The sequence below is a fragment of the Cervus canadensis genome, chromosome 15 (genome assembly GCF_019320065.1).
Source record: "Cervus canadensis isolate Bull #8, Minnesota chromosome 15, ASM1932006v1, whole genome shotgun sequence".
Taxonomy (NCBI): domain Eukaryota; kingdom Metazoa; phylum Chordata; class Mammalia; order Artiodactyla; family Cervidae; genus Cervus; species Cervus canadensis.
The window spans coordinates 74,166,928-74,188,074 of record NC_057400.1 but is presented as its reverse complement, the minus strand read 5'-3'; the positions used below and the strand labels follow the sequence as shown (position 1 = coordinate 74,188,074).

Below are 21,147 nucleotides of genomic sequence, written 5' to 3'. Positions count from 1 at the left end.
GATTCCGAGCTGCCAGGAGTCTCCGAGGAAATCCTAGGCCCCCTGAAAGCGCTGACGATGGTATGTCCTCCTCTGAGGAGGGCAGTATGGACCTGAGCCAGCTTAGGAATCCTGCAGTCAAGAAGCTGATGAGGGATTCACACATGTGCCCACTTTCTGCCTTGGTCCCTTCCCTGAGAAAGTGTAGCCACCTAGGAGACCCAGGAGACCCAGCTTCCCTGATAGCTCAGCTGGTAAAGAATCTGCCTGCAATGCAGGAGACCCCAGTTCAATTCCTGGATCAGAAAGATCCTCTGGAGAAGGGATGGGCTCCTTACTCCAGTGTTCTTGGGCTTCCCTGATGGATCAGATGGCAAAGAATCTGCCTGCCATGTGGCAGACCTGGGTTGGACCCCTGGGTTGGGAAGATCCCCTGGAGGAGAGCATGGCAACCCACTACAGTATTCTTGCCTGGGAAATCCCTCGGACAGAGGAGCCTGGTGGGCTACAGTCCATGGTTGCAGAGTTGGACACAACTGAGCGACTAGGCACAGCACAGGAGACCCAGACCAGGGCAGCCTAGTCTCTGGACCTGGCCAACAAATAACCATCCACTCCAAAAGAAGTTCACACAGCCAAAACCTAGAGGGCATGCAGTCCCCCAGCTCTTCACGGAGCACAGAAGCAGCAGGATCTGATGGAAAACCCCCAGGAAGGCATGGTTTCCATGCATTTCTACCTAAAGGTATTTATTGGTGGGGCTACTGTGATCTATGTGCAAACACCCACGACCAGCATCTGAACTGTGGCCACTGACAGCCAAGGAAGAGCTATGATCAGCATTTAATAAGGATCCACAGCACTCACAGAAATCTATCACAGTGATTCCATTTCCCTGAAAAACCTCTCTAGTGAGGTCAGAAAGCATGAGCAGTACCTTCCCCTGCCTTCCATCATTCCAGACAGCAGGATGCTGGTCTTCTGACACTGGGGAAGGAGGAGACTTTAGAGGGGATCCACCAGCACTCAGATGCCAGGCCTACACATCCAAGAACGAACATCACCCATTAAATTCAAACTCAATGAAGTAAGTGCTCATTAACCACTCTGGGAGTCAACACCCAAACACAGCCAGGTGACTACAATCATTGTGTGCAGTACAGTTTGTCAATACACCTTGATTCCAAAGGTACCAAGTACTGATCAATTCAATAAATATTTTCTTAAAGGTGGCAACAGGGGCTAAAAAGGCATAGAGAAGCTGAGCCTGGAGCCAACAAGTAGAAGGATCACCTCCTGCCTTCTGATTTAGAGCTGAATGCTTAAGAAAGCTAGGGTATAGAGTTTTCTTAGGGCAGCTTCAAGTTGATGGCCCAGGGCCTAGGCCCCTCTTACCAGCCTCCATTCAACCTGACCCGTATGGAAATTCTGATCTCTAGAGCCCAGAGCTCTCAGAGTCACAGTTACATTTAGTGAGGGAACACGTCCACAGTGGTGGATAGACCTGGGAGGGAGGCTATAGCCACAACTGTTTTGCACATCATCATTTTAAATGAAGTTCAAGTCCAAGATTACCAAACACTAATTGATTCAACAAATATTTACTGTAAAAGGAGCACCAGAGGCTAGAAATTGAGAGAAGTTTAATGACTGAATGAGTCCAAATCCCAAATCTCTGCATAGCCTTGTTTTCCAATTGTGCAGCCTCTCTTGCAGGGTGAGGGTGCCAGGCATGCAGGCCTCCCTGTCCAGCATTCTGGCTCCAGAGAACAGAGCTGCGAAAACATAGCAAAAATGATGTCAGCAAAAATGGCAGAATAAGGACCTCTGAAAGTCTGTCCTTCTGTAAAATCAATGAAGGATTTCCTTGGTAGCTCAGCAGTAAAGAATCCGCTGGCCAATGCAGGAGACAGAGCTTCAATCCCTGGATTGGGACAATCCCCTGGGGAAGGAAATGGCAACCCACTCCAGTATCCTTGTCTGAGAAATCCCATGGACAGAGGAGCCTGGCAGGCTACAGTCCATGGGGTCGCAAAGTGTCAGACACAACTTAGGGACTAAACAACAACAAAAGCAATGAAAAAACTAGCAAAAACTGTCAGAGCCACCTTTTTCAGAACTCTATAAATTAACAAAAAGACTTGCAGTAACCAGACAGCAAAAAAAAAAAAAAAAGAAAGAAAAGAAAACAGCTGAGAAGACATATGGATGACCAAAAGGATGACATGAAAATATGCTCAATATATTATAATCATAATCATTAAGAAAATTCAAGTCAAAACCTCAATGAGATATCACCTCTCACCTGTCAGAATGGCTATTACCAAGAAGACAAGAAATAACAAGTATTGGTGAGGATGTGGGAAAAAAGGAACCTTTGCATACTGTTCAAGGGAATGTAAACTGATGCAGCCACCATGGAAACAGTATAGAGTTTCCTCAAAAAAAATAAAAATAGAATTACAATTTGATCCAGCAGTTCCACTTCTGGGTATTTACCTGAAGGAAACAAAAACACTAATTTGAAAAGATATACACACCCCTATGTTCATTGCAGCATTATTTACAAAAGCCAAGGTATGGAAACAACCTAAAGTGTTCATTGATGGATGAATGCATAAAGCAGATGTGGTATATAAGTGAAATGGAATACTATTTGGCCATAAAAAAGAACAAAGGGACTTCCCTGGTGCTTCAGCGGTTAAGAATCCACCTGCTAACACAGGGAGCACGGGTCTGATCCCTGGCCCAGGAGGATTCCACATGCCGCAGAGTAAGTAAGCCTGCGCGCCACAACCACTGAGTCCTCGAGCTGCAACTGCTGAAGCCCCTGGGCCTAGAACCCATGCTCTGCAACAAGAAGCCACCACAATAAGAAGCTTGCACACTGAAGTGAAGAACACCCCTCTCTCCCCAAAACGAGAGAAAGCCCCTGAGCAGCAATGAAGACTCAGTGCAGCAAAAAAAAAAAAAATGAATGAAATCTTGCCATATGCAACAATATGGATGAAACTTGAGGGTATTATGCTAAGTGAAATAAGTCAGAGAAAGAAAAATACTGCATGATCACACTTACATGTGGAATTTTATTTATTTATTTATTTATTTTTACATATGGAATTTTAAAAATTAAAGCCCAGGTCAGATACAGAGAATAGATTGATGGCTACCAGAGGTGGGGGCCAAAATGGGTGAAGGGAATCAACAGTACAAAATTCCATTTGTAAGATAAATAAGTCATGGGGATGTAATGTACAGCAGGGTGACTATAGTTAATAATACTGTATTTTGTATTTGAAAGTTGCTAAGAGAATAAATCTTAAAAGTCCTCATCACAAGGAAAAATATTTTATAATTATGGTGTCAGGTGCTAACTAGACTTACTGTGGTGATCAATTCACAATATATACAATTATAAAATCATTATATTGCAAATTTTCTAAAATTAATATTATATCACAATAAAAATAGATAAGCTAAAAAATAACTGGGATGGAATAAAAGCAAAAAAAAAAAAAAAAAGCTGAATCTTGGTAAGAACACTTTTATGGTATTTTAATTTATCTTAGTACCTTAATCCCCAATTCCTAACTCCATAGCTGCCCAGAAAAGTAACTGCCAACATTCCCAGTAATGGGGGAGAAGAGGGCTGAAATTCTTTCAAGGCTTCATTCCCAAAAGAATGACCTGGTCTTCCCTTGAAGATCACACTTGAAGGCTTTTCTTTATGTGACCTCAGTTGTACCAACCCAGTGCTGAAAGCCTCACCTAGGGAGAGTTTTTCAAATATATTATGATCATAAACACCTATGGTATCATCATCACAGAGAGTGGATAACAGTTGGGCAAACAGATGACTAACCTAAAGAGCTTAAAAGGAAAAACCAAGGAATTAGATGCGCTTAGGAGCTCTGAAAAGAACTGACATATCGCTGGGAATCCAGAAAGCCATGCACATGCCCAGGGCTGTGTATGCCCAGCAGAGCCCTGAGAAGGTCCTAAGCTCCCACGTCTGACAGGTCCTGTTAGCTCTGTGCAGCAGGAAGTGAGAGCTAAGGCAGAGTTGGAAAACGCCTGGTTGGACATTGAAATGTGCCTGAGAATACATACAGAGCCTTCAGTAAAAGCTGGGAGACATTGATTTTGTCAAATACAAATTTTGGCACTTGCCATAGGCACTTGCCACCTACCTCTCAGTTCAGTTCAGTCGCTCAGTCGTGTCCAACTCCTTGCGAACCCATGAATCGCAACTCTTTGCATGAGGTGGCCAAAGTACTGGAGTTTCAGCTTCAGCATCAGTCCTTCCAATGAATACCCAGGACTGATCTCCTTTAGGATGGACTGGTTGGATCTCCTTGCAGTCCAAGGGACTCTCAAGAGTCTTCTCCAACACCACAGTTCAAAAGCATCAATTCTTCAGTGCTCAGCTTTCTTCACAGTCCAACTCTCACATCCATACATGACCACTGGAAAAACCATAGCCTTGACTAGATGGACCTTTGTTCGCAAAGTAATGTCTCTGCTTTTTAATCTACTGTCTACGTTGGTCATAACTTTCCTTCCAAGGAGTAAGCGTCTTTTAATTTCATGGCTGCAATCACCATCTGCAGTGATTTTGGAGACCAAAGAAAAAAAAAGTCTGACACTCTTTCCACTGTGTCCCCATCTATTTGCCATGAAGTGATGGGACCAGATGCCATGATCTTAGTTTTCTGAATGTTAAGCTTTAAGCCAACTTTTTCACTCTTCTCTTTTCAAACTTCATCAAGAGGGCTTTTTTAGTTCTTCTTCACTTTCTGCCATAAAGATGGTGTCATCTGCATACCTGAGGTTATTGATATTTCTCATGGCAATCTTGATTCCAGCTTGTGGTTCTTCCAGCCCAGGGTTTCTCATGATGTACTCTGCATATAAGTTAAATAAGCAGGGTGACAATATACAGCATTGATGTACTCCTTTTCCTATTTGGAACCAGTCTGTTGTTCCATGTCCAGTTCTAACTGTTGCTTCCTGACCTGCATACAGGTTTCTCAAGAGGTGGTTCAGGTGGTCTGGTATTCCCATCTCTTGATGAATTTCCCACAGTTTATTGTGATCCACACAGCTAAGGCTTTGGCGTAGTCAATTTAAAGCAGAAATAATGTTTTTCTGGAACTCTCTTGGCTTTTTTGATGATCCAGTGGATGTGCAATTTGATCTTCTGTTTCCTCTGCTATTTTTCTAAAACCAGCTATGAATATCTGGAAGTTCACGGTTCACGTATTGTTGAAGCCTGGCTTGGAGAATTTTGAGCATTACTTTACTAGTGTGTGAGGTGAGTGCAATTGTGCAGTAGTTTGAGCGTTCTTTGGGATTGCCTTTCTTAGGGATTGGAATGAAAACGGACCTTTTCCAGTCCTGTGGCCACTGCTGAGTTTTCCAAATTGCTGGCATATTGAGTGCAGCACTTTCACAGCATCATCTTTTAGGATTTGAAATAGCTCAACTGGAATTCCATCACCTCCACTAGCTTTGTTCGTAGTGATGCTTCCTAAGGCCCACTTGACTTCACATTCCAGGATGTCTGGCTCTAGGTGAGTGTGAGTGATCACACCATTGTGATTATCTGGGTCATGAAGATCTTTTTTTTTTTTTTTTTCTGTGTATTCTTGCCGTCTCTTCTTAATATCTTCTGCTTCTGTTAGGTCCATACCATTTCTGTCCTGTATGGAACTCATCTTTGCCTGAAATTTTCTCTTGATATCTCTAATTTTCTTGAAGAGATCTCTAGTCTTTCCCATTCTGTTCTTTTCCTCTATTTTCTTTGCACTGGAGAGGCCTTACAAATAAGCTGTTGGAAAGAAGAGAAGCGAAAAGCAAAGGAGAAAAGGAAAGATATTCCCATTTGAATGCAGAGTTCCAAAGAATAGCCAGGAGAGATAAGAAAGCCTTCCTCAGCGATCAATGCAAAGAAATAGAGGAAAACAACAGAAATGGACAAGGTATTCCTAAAATTCACATGGAAATAAATGCAAGGAACTCAGAATAGTTATTGGAAACAACTTGAAGAAGAACAAAACCAGAGAACTCACGTTTTCCAATCTTCTAACTTACTACTGAGTTACAGTAATCAAAACAGTAAGGTACTGGCATAAGGACAGACAGATAGATCAATAGAATAGGATTGAGAATTCAGAAATAATCCCACACATCCATGGTCAACTGATTTTTTAATTTTATTTATTTATTTTAATTGGAGGCTAATTACTTCACAATATTGTAGTGGTTTTTGCCATACATTGACATGAATCAGCCATGGGTGTACATGTGTCCCCCATCCTGAAACCCTCTCCCACCTCCCTCCCCATCCCATCCCTCAGGGTTGTCCCAGTGCACCGGCTTTGAGTGCCCTGTTTCATGCATCAAACTTGGGCTGGTCATCTATTTCACATATGGTTATATGCATGTTTCAATGCTGTTCTCTCAAATTCCACCCTTGCCTTCTCCCACAGAGTCCAAAAGTCTGTTCTTTACATCTGTGTCTCTTTTGCTGTCTCACAAATAGAGTCATCGTTACTATTTTTCTAAATTCCATATATATGCGTTAATATACTGTATTGGTGTTTTTATTTCTGACTTACTTCACTCTGTATAATAGGCTCCAGTTTCATCCACCTCATTAGAACTGATTCACATGTGTTCTTTTTAATAGCTGAGTAATATTCCATGGTGTATATGCACCACAGCTTTCTTATCCATTTGTCTGCTGATGGACATCTAGGTTGCTTCCATGTCCTAGTTACTTTAAACAGTGCTGTGATGAACATTGGGGTACACGTGTCTCTTTCAATTCTGGTTTCCTCAGTGTGTATGCCCAGCTGTAGGATTGCTGGGTCATATGACAGTTCTATTTCCAGTTTTTTAAGGAATCTCCACAGTGTTCTCCATAGTGGCTGTACTAGTTTGCATTCCCACCAACAGTGTAAGAGGGTTCCCTTTTCTCCACACCCTCTCCAGCGTTTATTGTTTGTAGACTTTCAGATAGCAGCCATTCTGACTGGCATGATATGGTACCTCACTGTGGTTTTTATCTGCATTTCTCTGATAATGAGTGATGTTAAGCATCTTTTCATATGTTTGTTAACCATCGGTATGTCTTCTTTGGAGAAATTTCTGTTTAGTTCTTTGGCCCATTTTTTGGATTGGGTTGTTCATTTTTCTGGTATTGAACTGCATGAGCTGCTTCTATATTTTTGAGATTAATTCTTTGTCAGTTGCTTCATTTGTTATTGTTTTCTCCCATTCTTAAGGCTGCCTTTTCACCTTGCTTCGAGTTTCTTTCACTGTGCAAAAGCTTTTAAGTTTAATTAGGTCCCGTTTGTTTATTTTTGCTTTTATTTCCATTACTCTGGGAGGTGGGTCATAGAGTATCCTGCTGTGATTCCACATAGAGTATCCTGTGTGTCAGAGAGTGTTTTGCCTATGTTTTCCTCTAGGAGTTTTATAGTTTCTGGTCTTACATTTAGATCTTTAATCTATTTTGAGTTTATTTTTGTGTATGGTGTTAGAAAGTGTTCTAGTTTCATTCTTTTACAGGTGTTTGACCAGCCTTCCCAGCACCACTTGTTAAAGAGATTATCTTTTCTCTGTTGTATATTCTTGCCCCCTTTGTCAAAGATAAGGTATCCATAGGTGCATGGATTTATCTCTGGACTTTCTATTTGTTCCGTTGATCTATATTTCTGTCTTTGTGTGTCAGTACCATACTGTCTATATGACTGTAGCTTCTTAGTATAGTCTGAAGTCAGGCAGGTTGATTCCTCCAGTTCCATTCTTCTTTCTCAATTGCTTTGGCTATTCGAGGTTTTTTTTGTATTTCCATACAAATTATGAAATTATTTGTTCTAGTTCTCTGAAAAATACCATTGGTAGCTTGATAGCAGTTGCATTGAATCTATAAATTGGTTTGGGTAGTATACTCATTTTCACTATATTGATTGTTTCCACTCCAAAAACGTGGTATATTTCTCCATCTATTTGTGTCATGTTTGATTTCTTTCATCAGTCTTTTATAGTTTTCTATATATAGGTCTTTTGTTTCTTTAGGTAGATTTATTCCTAAGTATTTTATTATTTTCATTGCAATGGTGAATGGGATTGTTTCCTTAATTTATCTTTCTGTTTTCTCATTGTTAGTGTAGAGGAATGCAAGGGATTTCTGTGTGTTAATTCTATATTCTGCAACTTTACTATATTCATTGATTAGCTCTAGTAATCAATGGTAGTGTCTTTAGGGTTTTCTATGTAGAGGATCATGTCAGCTGCAAACAGTGAGAGTTTTACTTTTTCTTTTCCAATACAGAGTCCTTTTATTTCTTTTTTTTCTCTGATTGCTGTGGCTAAAATTTCCAAAAATATGTTGAATAGTAGCGGTGAGAGTGGGCACCCTGGTCTTGTTCCTGACTTTAGGGGAAATGCTTTCAATTTTCCACCATTGAGGATAATGTTTGCTCTGGGTTTATCATATATGGCTTTTATTATGGGTCAACTGACTTTTGACAAGCCTGACAAGACAATTCAATGATAAAAGAATAGTCTTGTCAACAAATGACCACTGAATAGTCACATGCAAAAGAATGATTTTAAACCTCTACTACAGGTCATATATAAAAACTGACTCATAAAATACAAAAATAAAAACCGACTCATGTACTGAAAACTGAAATATTAAAGAGTTAACACTAAAAACTCCAGAGAAAAAAGCATATGTGTAAATATCTATAAATTAGGTATGTTTCCTAGATATGACACCAAAAACTCAAGCAATCAAAAATAAATAAATAGGGACTTGCTGGTTAATCATCTGCCTTGCAATGTGGGGAACACAGGTTTCATCCCTGTTAGGGGAAGTAAGATCCCACATGCTGCAGAGAAACTAAACCCATGAGCCACAATAGAGAGTTCACACACAGCAGCAAAAGATCCCAGAGCTGCAATTAAGACTCTAGGCAGCCAAATAAATAAATAGGACTTCACCAAAATTTAGAGCCTTTGTGTATTTAAGGACACTACCAGGAAAATGAAGACCACCCACAGCAGAAAATATTTGCAAATTATATATCTGATAAATATCTAGTATCCAGAATACATGAACTCTTACAATCCAGCAATAAAAAGAACCCAATTTTAAAACAGGCACAGAATTTGACTAGACATTTCTCCAGATAAGATAAACATGAGCCAATAAGCTCCCGAGAAAGTGTCCAAGATCACAAGTCACTAGGGAAATAAAAGTCAAAACCATAATGTGGTATCACTTTACACCTACGAAAACAGATAACGATAAGTGGAGAAAATGGAACCCTCAGACATTCTTGATGTGAATGTAAAATTGATGCAGTTACTTGGAAAACAGCTTGACAATTCCTCAGTTTAACATAAAGTTATTACAGGACCCCAAAATTCCACTGCTAGGTATATTCTCCAGATAGTAGAAAATATATGTAGGACTATTCACAGCAGCATTTATTCATAAGAGCCAAAAGTGGAAACAAAATTTCCACCACAAATGAATTATACAGATAAAATGTGGTTTATCCATATAAGGGCATATTATTTGGTCAAAAAAGGAACAAAGTACTGATTCATACAACAATGTAAATGAACCTTGAAAACATTATGCTAAATGAAAGAAGCTAGGCAGAAAAAAAAAAAAGAGGCCACCTAATGTATGGCTCCATTTATATGAAACATCCAGAACAGGCAAACCTGTAGAGACAGAAAGCAGACTAGTGATTGCCAGGGGCTGGGGGAAGAAGGGATTAGCTGCAAATGGATTTCTTTTGGGGGTGATGAAAATATTCAGAATTAGTGGTGATGGTTGCACAACCTGGTAAATATACTGTAAACCACTGACCTGCACACTCTGATAGTGAATTTCATGGTACGGGATTCATATCTCAAATGTTAAAGCAGCACACACATAGGGAAGAATGCAACTATGCTGCTTACTAAGAGACAAGGGCCCCAGAAGCAGCAGGAAGCTAGGAGGCGGGGTTGCTATCTCTTTCTGGGTGGTGAGTGCCATCCCCAAGGCAGCCAGTGATACCACCACAGCCTCTCTGCCAGAGCCAGTCTCACTGGGGGGCTGAAGACAACTCGCCCAGATCCTTTGGCATGGCTGAGATGAATGATAATTTCAACCTTCTTACCCCACAGGACATTTTGAGTGATTGTATTTTCTTACTGTGCATGTATGTTTGGTTTTATACACACATATATGAGACATCTCATCTTAGTGAGATACAGTCATCTCACGTTAGCATCTCATTAAGATCATCTTATTAGGTCATCTCAAATAAACAGTCATCATCCAAAATTCAGAAGATCTGAATAAACAGAACAAGAAGGACTGTTCAGGTGCCTCCCTCTGCTCCCCTCCCTCCCTCCCTCCCCCAGCCCCCAGCAGAAATGAAGCCCTAAGGATGGTTTAAGTGTGACTGCACGTAGTCGGTGGGAGCAGAGAGTGGCCGTGTGACTGGAGAGGTAGGTCAGCCGCTGTGCAGCGAAAGCCCAGTCCCTCCCAAGCAGTATGCCAGCTCACAAGTGTTGAGTGCTCAGTTCTCAGGAATTCCAGGAACTGGTTCGCATCACCTGGGTAGCTTGAAGTGAGCCCAAGTAAGAGGTGTTACAGCACGGAACTGCGCATACCCTATAGATCAGGCCCCATAGCACTCCCATGGCCAGCCAGAGAGGGGAGTCTCCACCAGAAGAAAAGGGAGGAGGTGAGGGCCCTGGGCGGGGCGCCCCCATCAGGCCCAGTCTGGGGCTCAGGGCCCAGCTGCACATCCCCTGTCACCTGCTTCACACTTTGCTTAAACCCCTGAGTCCATCACAGCCCCCTGTGCTGTCCCAGGGGCTCTGGCTGCCACCCTAGCTGCTCCTTGGCAGGCTCCTCTGGGCATATTCCTGGGAAGGGTGGGGAACATCTGGGGGCACAGGTGGGGGGATGTGGTGGACAGGGGGAGGGGGCTGCCAGGTGTGAGGACAGGGATGCAGCAGCTCCACTCTGCACTGTACCAAGCATGGGGCCCGGCTGTGAGCTGGCAGCCTCTGTGGGTGTCAGTCATGTGGTAGGTGGGACTCCCCTCCAATAGGCCAAGCCACCGAGTCACAGATGTGCGCACCGTGCCCCAGGCTCCCTCCAGAGGACAGCCACTGACAGGTCAGGTCCCTGGGCAGGGGAGGTAACCCGCCCAAGGGTGGAAAACATTGACGTCAAAGGTCCCTTCAACTGGGACAAAGACACAGTGTTTTTAAGTCCAGAGTTCTCGGGGCTGCAGCCAGGGCTGAGCCTCTTCCCACAGCATGGAGGCTCCCTAAATAACCACGCCCATGTCCCAGGCTCACTCACTCTTCTGGCCTAGCTCAGCCCTCTCCTGGGCTATAGGCCCTCACGTCCAGTCTCAGGGTTTCCCCCCAAGACTTACCGCCGCTCTCTAAATGCTTCATGGCCCAACTAGCTCTGTGTCCGCTCCCACACCTGCCCCCACAAACTGGGCACCTGCCCTGGGTCCAAACTCCCCCTCCCAGGCCCCCTGAATACCCCTCCTCTTCTCTAGCCCCATGGCTGCCAAGGAGAGGCTTCGTTTCCTTCCCTGTCTCTTCCTCAGCAGCCCCTTTGCTAACGGTACTTGGAGGAGTCGTTCCAAAGTGCCCAGGCACGCATGTCACTCCAGGTCACTTCAGCGGCTCCCCCACTGACCTCCCTCTTGTCTTGCCTGCTTGGAGGGCGGGGCCTTACACCGTTGGCAGGGAGAGCCCAGAAGGTGCAGGAGGTATACACAAGGAGAGCGTAATTTCCAAAAATCAGTCTGGTCTTGGCAGTAAGGGATGATGTGGGGAAGACCAGCATCCAGGTGTGAGAACTGCCCTGGCATCTCATGGGGGTAGTGCATGTGTAGAGGGAATGGTGTCATGAAACAGAATGAAAATGAAACTCCACAGCTTCTGCGACAGGAAAAACCTCACCCACCCCAACGACTGGCCGGGTGTCCATTCCTCTGCCAGGCTGGCCCCTGTGCCTGTGTGTGGAAGAGGGGTCAGCCAGACCTGGCATGGGTGCTACCTGTGGTAGGCCAGCTTCAAAGGAGGATGGGGACATGGGCTCACAGACCACTCACGGCTCGTGAAAAACAAAAGAGCAGAAGAATACCCAAGAAAAGAAAACCACCAAAATGTTACTGAGGGCATTTCTGAAGAGTGGAACCACAGGCTATTTTCTTTCTTCCTTTCTTTCTTTTAATGTTTCTATTCCCTCTTTGTTTCTGGGTTTTTCCTAGTGAGGGAATGAAAGTATTAGTTGCTCAGTCGTGTCCAGCTCTTTGCAACCTCAGTGGACTATAGCCCACCAGGCTCCTCTGTCCAGGGAATTCTTCAGGCAGGAATACTGGAATGGTTAGCCACTCCCTTCTCCAGGGGATCTTCCTGACCCAGGGATAGAATCCAGATCTCCCACACTGCAGGCAGATTCTTTACTGTCTAAGGCACCAGGGGAGCCCCTAACTCTCTAAGATAAGCAGTTTTACTTTTAACCCAACTCAGTGTTTTCCAAGGCTCATTGCAGTCCCTGTGTCATTTGATGACTGGCATCTTTCGGGCTCAGGGTGCCCACTGGAGCTGGGCAGCAGCTGGAGCAGGCTGGCCCCTTGCCTGCATTCCCAGTTTCTCTTGCTGGGCTGTCCTCTGGCCAAGTTGATCCCCCCCTTTCCCTGGAAGACCCCCGGGCTTCAGGGGGGAAAGAATTCCTGCTGAGGGAACAGAGCTGCGTCTGGGTTTCTGCCTCTCCCCACCCCAGGGCATCAGAGCTGAAGCTACTATGGAAGCTGACAACCTGCAGCTTGGCCTTACACGATCTCCGCTGTGCCTGGAAAACCACCTGTCACGCATCCCAGCCCCACATCAACACCTGTCTGTCGCTGCTCCTGATTCTGTCGCTACTCCTGATTCTGTCCCTGTTCTCTCTCCCTTTTTTCCTCGGGAGCTTACAGGGTGGGGAATGAGGCAGCTGGCAGGGGTGCCCTGCGAGGGACAGGAAGGCAAGGGCACACTCGGGAGGGTGAGCACTGGGAGCGGGCTTTGTCGGCAGACCTGGGCTGGGGCGGGAGGTCTGGGATGTGGGCAGTAAACCGCATGTGAAGCACAGGATTCCCCAGAAAACAGGATCTGTGCTGGCTCCTGGGACTGCCCTAGGACTCCAGGCCATAGCCTTCATGGTGATCTGTGTGACCCTGAAGGCTGGGTGACTGCCCTGCACATCACCTAAGTTTTGGGGCCACCTCTCTGCCCTCTGTGGCTGCTCCCCATTTCTGGGTACTGCCTCTCCAAGCTCCTTTCCCCAGCAAAGCCACAGGGTCCCCGCCAGCCTCCAGCCCCAAGCCAAAGGGGTCATAAAGAAGAGCATCCTCCTCCAAGGGCTTGGCTAAAAGGGGGCCTGTGGGCCTCAGAGACCAGCCCCTCCCACCCCTGAGTCATGCATGTGTACCCAGCCAGGTTCCAGAAAGGGTTGCCGGGGCCAGCACTGGCCAGACACTGGTGGACGTGTGACTGGCCTGGTGAGTCACTTGGCCTATGGGGCGTCAGTCATCTCATCTGTGAAATGGCCACATGGGATATAAAAGTGGAAACCGGGCCAGGCCTGGGGGAGGTTCTGGGTTCAACCCATCCCTGTGCAGCCTGTGTTTGGGGGCAGGTCTGGCTAGGCCCCCAGACCGACCGTTTACCATTTTTACCACCCCCATCTTACAGAGCAGGAAACAGAGGCTCCAGAGGTGAGCTGTCACCAGGATCACCCAGCTAGCGGGCGGGGAAGCCGGTGGGAGCCGACCGCCTGGGTTTTGACGCCGTGCCTTTCTGTTGGTAGTGACCTTGAGCAAGTCCCTGGCCCCTCGGAGCGCTGGTTCTCGGGAGCAGGGGGCGGGTGTGGTAATGGCTCCAACGTCCGAGAAAGGACAGACCCTTCACCTGCCGCTGCCCGGGGCCGGCCAGAGGGCTGGACGCCCGGGAGCGGGGCGGGCGTCCCTGACCTGACCAGCGCTGCCACCCGGGGAGGGGTAGAGGTGGAGGGGCCGGGGCCTGGTGAGGCCGGGGTGCCCGCAGGGGTCTGGGCTGGCCGGGGTCCTGTCCCGCAGCCCCGCCCAGCCTGGAACCCCAGGCGCCCCCTCCCGGGCCCACGGCGCCCACCACCCAGGGGCGCGGGGAGGGGCAGTTACCTTCCAGTCATGATGGCTGCGCACGCCGAACCCGGGCCGCCTCGGGACCCCTAAGCCGCCGCCGCAGCTAGCCGAGCGCCCGCCGGCAGGTCCGCGCCCAGAGCGAGGAGACGCCCAAAAAAGGCAGGAGCCGCTCCGCCCGCCGCCCGCCGCCCGCCCCGCCCAGCCCGCCGAGCCGGAGGTGGGGGCTCGCTCTGGAGCGCAGGGTGGGGTGGGCCCGCCGTGCCCAGGAGGTGGGGGTGCGGGAGGCGGGGGCGAGGCGGTGGGCACAGTGCGCTGGAGGGCTGGGAGGGGGCGCCGCGCCACCCGCGCAGCCTCGCCTCTGGGGACACCCGAACACGGCCTGCGGAGCGCGCGGGTCACGTCCTCCCCGCCGGCTTCGCTTGCCACCTCCCGGATTCCCGGCATAGCTTTCCTTTAAAAGGGAGTGAAGTTAAAATAAACACGAACAAGCCCCCTCGCCCCGCGGGGGCGCCCCGCCCGGAGCTTTCCCCGCCCCGGCTGTCCCGGGCTGCCCTGGAACGCGAACACGTGCGGGGGAGGGAGCAACGGGGGAGAGATGCTGAAGCCACCTCCTCGCTGGTCCCCAACCCCGAGTCCCCGCTGCGGCCCCGGGCAGGAGAAGGGGTCACCTTCACGCTTTAATTCTGCAGACAGATGTATCTGGACACCGACTCTCTCCCGGGGCACTGGGGACTCCCAGTCCACGAAGTCCCGCTTCCAGGAAAGTCAAGGTCGAGGGGCGCGCCCTTTGAGTCAGGAGCCTGATTCTGCATACTTACAAGGCCAGTGCCCTCCCCCGGAGATACCCAAGTCATCCGAGTCTGTGAGCAGCCCCCTAACCTAGCAGAAGTTACTCTATAAAAAGATGAACCAAACGCAGAAGTTGAGGAGAACCAAGGAAAGCTAGAGAGGAGTCATTAAACTGACCTGTAGAAATATAAAAATTTAGGGAACATATTCTTAATAAAAATGTGAAATAAACAAAACCTTTACTCCACCTAAAGGCAGAAATTTCTAGCGAGGCAGTGGAGTGTAGCTCCTAATTCAAGGCAGCCCAAATACCATGACTGGGATGAAACTGAGCAGCCTGGTCTGTTAAACCAACTGAACATTGCCTTACTTCTTGGAGACAGACAAAAACTATCTAGAAATGGCCATGCCAAGTAGCAACCCACAAATAAACAGTGGAATTCAGAGCGATGAACTGATAGTAACGTGCAGCATTATACCTGCAGAGCAAGCTTGGAAAAGGCACCTGTTCCTAAGTAGCTGGTATCTTGAAACTATTGCAGTTTGCAGTTCTTTTTGCAAATGTGTCTTGGCTGATTCTGATTAACTGCAATTTGATGATTAAGTGAAAAGTATGGATGCTTTCTTGGGTCATCCGCCTGTTGATAGAGAAATGCTTTTTGTAATTGCCGACACAGAGACGCAAATGTGTTGGAGGTTGTGCACCAGCAATGGACTGGATGCTTAATCGAATATTGGGGTTTTGTGGGAACCAAAGGGGATGAAAAGTAGAGAGCAGAACACTAAAGGGACCTGCTCCCTATCTGGGGATCCCATGCCTGCCCTCCAGCCTTCTAGCCCCCCTTCGTATGTTCACTGAGCAGGAGGAGATCCACCTGGGGCCAAACCAGAGCTCTCTGCTGCTCACCTGTCACTCAGAGTGCCTCTTCCCTGGGCCAGGGCAAACTCAGCAAGAACTGGGTGGCGACTGTGCCATCATTCAGCCCTGCTAGAGAGATGGAGCCTCAAGAAGCTGTCTGCCAGCCTCCTACAGTGCTGCTACAGGTCAGATTTGCAGGAAAGAGCTGGCAGTTGCCTGGCAATGGTTATTCAGATGTTGAATCACTCATCACTTCTTCATTCAAGACTATTTATGGTTTATGAGCACTGGGGGTTCAGCTGTGAACAAGAGGACCTGGGCCGGGTTCTCACTGAGTTTAGCTGGGGTGCAGGACAAACGGCAAGCGATAAATAAATACGGTTTCAGTCAGGAACAGTATCGCAAAGAAAAGGCAGTGTACAGGGCTGCTTTAGAGTGGAGAGGCAAGTGGCGGTGACGACTGAATGAGGAAAAAAGTTAGCAAGTGCGGGGGCCTTGAGGTCATCAAGAAGGTGATTAGGAGAACAGGAGGGCGGGGCGTCGGAAATAAGGGAGAGGGCAGGGACGGAGCACAGGCTCGGAGTCTGAGCGCCGGACACAACACGCTGACACCAGCGTGGGTGAATCTCCAGACATTACTCGGAGAGAAGCCTTAAGCGAAAGAGGCCTGTTGCATTATTTGAAGCTCCCTGAGGTAGCCACAATTCTCAAATTTTTCCACCACCGATTAGTTTTTCTGCTGTAGTCAGTCGCTCACTGGAGTCTGACTCTGCGGCCCCGTGGACTCAGGTGGAATTCTCCGGGAAAAATGCTAGAGTTGGTTGCCATTTCCTTCTCCACGGGATCTTCCCCATTCAGGAATTGAACCCACATCACCAGGGAAGACCGGGTATCTCAGCATTCGTGGTATAATTCTTTGAGCTTTGCTGAATGCTTGACTGGGGTGTTTGTGGCAGGTGTGGATGTGATTTCTCCAGATGAATGCCAGATTTTCCTTCTCTCCTGCTTGTTGGCAATGTGGCAGGACAGCTGGGGCAGGTCAGATGAGGGGTATGTAACCCTGAAGAGCCTTTTGGGCATCCCAGGGAAGGTAGTAGGGTGCCATGAACCTGGTACTCAGCGAGGTCCCATCTCTGCAAAGATGTGGACGGTTTTGTGCAGATAGGGTTTCAACCCTGGGGCTCATGAGGTCACTGAAGGTGTCTGTGCTGAGTCAGAAGCCCTCTAAGGATGAGAGGTCAGGGGTCCCAGTAAAGGAGGGAAGCCAGGTTGTGAAGGTGGGGGTGAGGTGTCACAGAAGCCCAGAGAGCACGACTACTCTCTGCCCCCTTGTGCAAGCTGCTTCGGGTGCAGGTCAGGGAGGGACCTGGGTTTGGTGTCAGGAGGAGACCCATGGGAGTGAGGAAACAAGCTGGAAGGATAAGGCATGCGTGTGTTCTAAGTCGCTTCAGTTGTGTCTGACTCTTTGCGACCCTATGGACTGTAGTCCTCCGGGCTCCTCTGTCCGTGGGGTTCTCCAGGCAAGGTTACTGGAGAGGGCTGCCATGCCCTCCTCCAGATCTTCCTGACCCCGGGACTGAACCCGAATCTCTTCTGTCTCCTACATTGGCAGGCAGGGTCTTTACCACCAGCACCACCTGGGTAAGGCAGGGCCCTGCAGTGCCCTCTCCCAGGGTCCTGTGGTCCTGCGGATGGCGCTCCCTGGGGTGGGGAACACCGCAGCCGATGCGGGCAGTGGAGGTGGCAGAGAATTTTATAACTGCTTGGAGAAATCCTGCCCTGAAGAGAGCAGAGAAGTGGGCAGTTGTCCTGTGAGGGAGGGAGGAGGAAAGGGTGCAGTTCGGAGGCTGGGGTTTGACAGGGGGAGAGCTGCTGACACTCAGAAGTGAGGATTGAATCACCCACTGCATGTGATGATTCAGAGCAGGACAGATGAGCCTCTGGGATGTCAGAGGTCGAGGCTGGGCCACAGAGCAAGCAGTGGACGACGTGACAGCTGTCCTAGCGGAGACCGGGAGGGGCAGGCCCCGTGACATCTGGGTCTCAGGCTCTCTGTGAGCACCCCCATCCCAGAGGATTTCCTGGGCTGCCCCACACCACCCTCTCGCTCCCCACTCCCGCCCACTGCCACAGCAGAGCTAACTCAGTTCCCTGGAGGTCCCGTGGCAGGGGGAGAGGGAGGCGGTCCTGGGGGCCAAAGGAGGGGTTGGGCCGCCCTGGACCAGCATGGCAGCAGCAGTGAGAACTGGGGCCTCCAGGTGCCTTGAGCAAACGGCCTTTTCCCCAGAGCCACGTGGGGGTTTGGTGTGGGTGGAGGAGGAGGAGGTCTCAGGTTCCCCTCAGGAGCAGAGTGCCTTCCCAGCGGGCAGGACCAGTGTCATGCCCACTTAACAGTGGCCCATGTGATGTGAGGGCCCCAGCGGCTCCCCCTCCCTGGAACTGGTCTGGGCATTTCCCTGTCAGGGTGTTGGGGATGGTCCAACACTGAGCCTCGTAGAGTAGGGATGCATAACTCAAATCAGCCAGCTGCCTCAAGCCTGAAGTTTGTTCTGAAGAGGCCTGTGAGAATCCCTGGGGAAGGGCAGGGAAGCACCTGGCCTGTTCCAGCGGGAGCCTCTCCCCAGGCAGAGAAACAAACAGTGGGCGGCACACCCACTTCTCACACCCACCTCTGTGCACCCACACACACCAGGACATCTGTCATTTTAACAAATGCATATTTCTTTTTGGCTGTGCCACGCAGCATGCAGGATCTTAGTTTCCCTGCCAGAGATCAAACCCACGCCTTCTGCAGTGGAATTATGGAGTTCTGACCATAGGGAATTCCTAAGTTTTTCTATTTTAAAATGTGAGCATGCCCTCAGAACACAGCGGCTGACCGGCACAAAATGTACTTACTTACTTCTTGGACCATGCAGAACTCAGTGAAAGAAGCTGGTGGTATCATAACCCACTAATTCTTTTAACACTTGTAGAAAAACAAAGTTACTTAGTTGCTAAGTCATGTCGGACTCTTTTGTGACCCCCATGGACTATAGCCCACCAGGCTCCTCTGTCCATAGAATTTTCCAGGCAAGAATACTGGAGTGGGTTGCCATTTCCTTCTCCAGGGGATCTTCTCGACCCAGGGGATCTTTCCAACCCAGGGATCAAACCCACATCTCTTACGTCTCCTGCAATGGCAGAGCAGATTCTTTACCACTGAGACCCAGAGATGTTTTTCAATGTAAAGAGAACACAGGACCTTTATTCAGAGTCTGGTTTACTCAGGGGTGGAGCTGAGCCAAGAAGCTTTACCCCTCATGGCTCTGCTTCCTTTCCAAAGACTGCCTGCCTTGAACTTTGAAGAGAGAAATGTATTTCACTCTTACCTTAGCTCTGGGACAGACTTCACTCAACCCCCAGGTTTGGACCAAGAGTGGCCGAATTTGGACCCAGAAGGCCTCTAGCTGGCATTCAGCAAAGCCACATTTTTGCACCTCAAAGCATCCTGGCCTCAGTTACCCAACAAGAAGCCACCTGTGCACAGTGACCACAGAGTTCTTCACCAGCCTCCCCTGCTTCCACCTTTCTTCCACACGTTAAGGTTCGCATTGCTTCCCCTTTCTCATGAGGACAACCAATCATTAACCTTCCCACTGGAGCATCTCCAGCCTGTGTCTAGAACAAAGATCAGGTGCTCTCCACCCTCACCCCCAACCTGTCCAGACTTGCAGGAGGCCCAGCATCCAGCCAGGATGAGCTCGACATCCCCGCTGCAGCTGGTCCTTTACCCCAACAGTAGCATGACCACTTAGAAGCCATAGAGACAATGACGGGGAGAACCAGGGCTGGGCCCCACGCACATCTCGAGAGCGACAAACACCACTCAATGGGCACTGTGAAATGTCCCTACCTCAGAGGGCTGAGTTGCCCCTCGGCCTCCTCCTGCTGCTTCCTGACCCGAGTGGAGTGCTGCCAGTCACTTCTCTGGGGAACAGCAGCTGCCCGGCCCTCTTGGCACAGCCACGTGGAGAAGCCTGGGCAGCGGCTGGGAGTGTCCAGCCACCACCAGGTACCCAGGCATTTTGGCCCATCTCTCCCTGGACAGGAGGCTGGGCTAGAGCTGGAGGTGGAGCCAGAGGCCCTTCGAGGGTCCAGAGAGGATGGAGGAAGCCAAGGAAGGAAGGGCCAGCCTCCCTGGGGAGGTGCCTGCTGGGCGGGCCATTGAAAGTCTATTCCCCTGCAGGCCAGGAGCCAGGGCTGCAGGACAAACGGAGCAACAGCTGCCCTCTGAAATTGGAGGAGCCGGCAAAGGTACAGAAGCCAGGGTGGCCTCCACGTGCAGCCACTAAACTGAGCGTTCGCTAAACTGGGTTCATGAGCCCCTGGGAAGCCTGATGCTTAGAGCAGGTACACTCCCTGAAGCTGCCCCCTTCAAGGACGTGAGAAGAGAGAATCTGCAATCACTTGGAGTAACCTAAGAAAAGTTACTAAGACACCTCCCATAATTTTCTGCTATAAAAACTTCATGTATCGGGAACCGCCCAGAGGCAGAAAGAAGAAAACTTACCTTGAGCTGCATTACCCAAGATGAGAAGGACACTTTGGTTCCAGTCTTATTTGGGGAGTTATTTTGTGATCCCTTTGCAGTTACTTTGTGATCCTTTTGCAGAGTTATTTTGTGATCCTTTTGTGTTCCCAGTCCCACGTTCTGTTTCTTCATGGCAGACGTCCGCACTGTTTGGCTGCCCCGCTGTCCGGCACTGAGCATTCGTCACACTGTGTGGTACAAAAATGCTGCCCTGGGATCTCCCTGGACTTGTGCTGCTTGCGAGGGGTGGGGCCAGCATTCATGTGCGCTATGTGCACAACTTTTATGAGGATAACTGGTTTTCATTTTCCAGTCAAACGTTACACACCTCAAGGTTGGAACCATTTAACTTTTACACAACACAGCACCCAACAGAGGGCTGGCTAGATACAGAGCAGGCACTCAGCTATTCACTAGAACCAGCGATGTTATGCCGTGTTGCTGTGTTGTTTAGAATGACTTGTCTTCATGCTATAAATGTGCTATACACCAGAATGTAAATTCTCCAAAGATAAACTCCTGCCTTGTTCACTGCTCTATCCCTTGAACCAAGGGCAGGGTTCTACTCAGAGAAACTGCTCAGTAGTTAGATTAACACTATTTTGAATCTTCTTGGTAAGTTTTGTACATACATGATAAGGTGCCTAATTGTAAACTGCATATCACACTCCTGTTGCTGGAAGCATCTCAGATACCATTTTACTCAACACATAAATTCCTGAACTGAATTTGTA

At 48.5% G+C, this 21,147-nt stretch overlaps 1 protein-coding gene and 1 long non-coding RNA gene across 3 annotated transcripts in view; one reads left to right on the top strand and one right to left on the bottom strand.

Annotated features, from left to right (window-relative positions):
- Positions 1 to 19,884, bottom strand: part of LIMS2 (LIM zinc finger domain containing 2) — a 44,040-nt gene extending 24,156 nt beyond the window's left edge. Inside the window, exon 1 of one of the 2 annotated variants that reach the window (XM_043487452.1) lies at positions 19,736 to 19,884. Coding sequence is in view for 1 of the 2 variants with exons in the window: in XM_043487451.1 (XP_043343386.1) it covers positions 14,229 to 14,239 (11 nt within the window). In the remaining variant the exon portion in view is untranslated. Of the gene's footprint in view, positions 1 to 14,228; positions 14,634 to 19,735 lie in introns of those variants that run through there. The other variant, XM_043487451.1, reaches the window with a different exon arrangement.
- On the top strand, positions 13,344 to 20,891 carry LOC122453533. The gene is made up of 3 exons (XR_006273096.1): positions 13,344 to 13,787; positions 20,069 to 20,136; positions 20,551 to 20,891. It is a non-coding gene; the product is annotated as an uncharacterized LOC122453533 (long non-coding RNA).
- Positions 20,892 to 21,147: the final 256 nt, after the last annotated feature.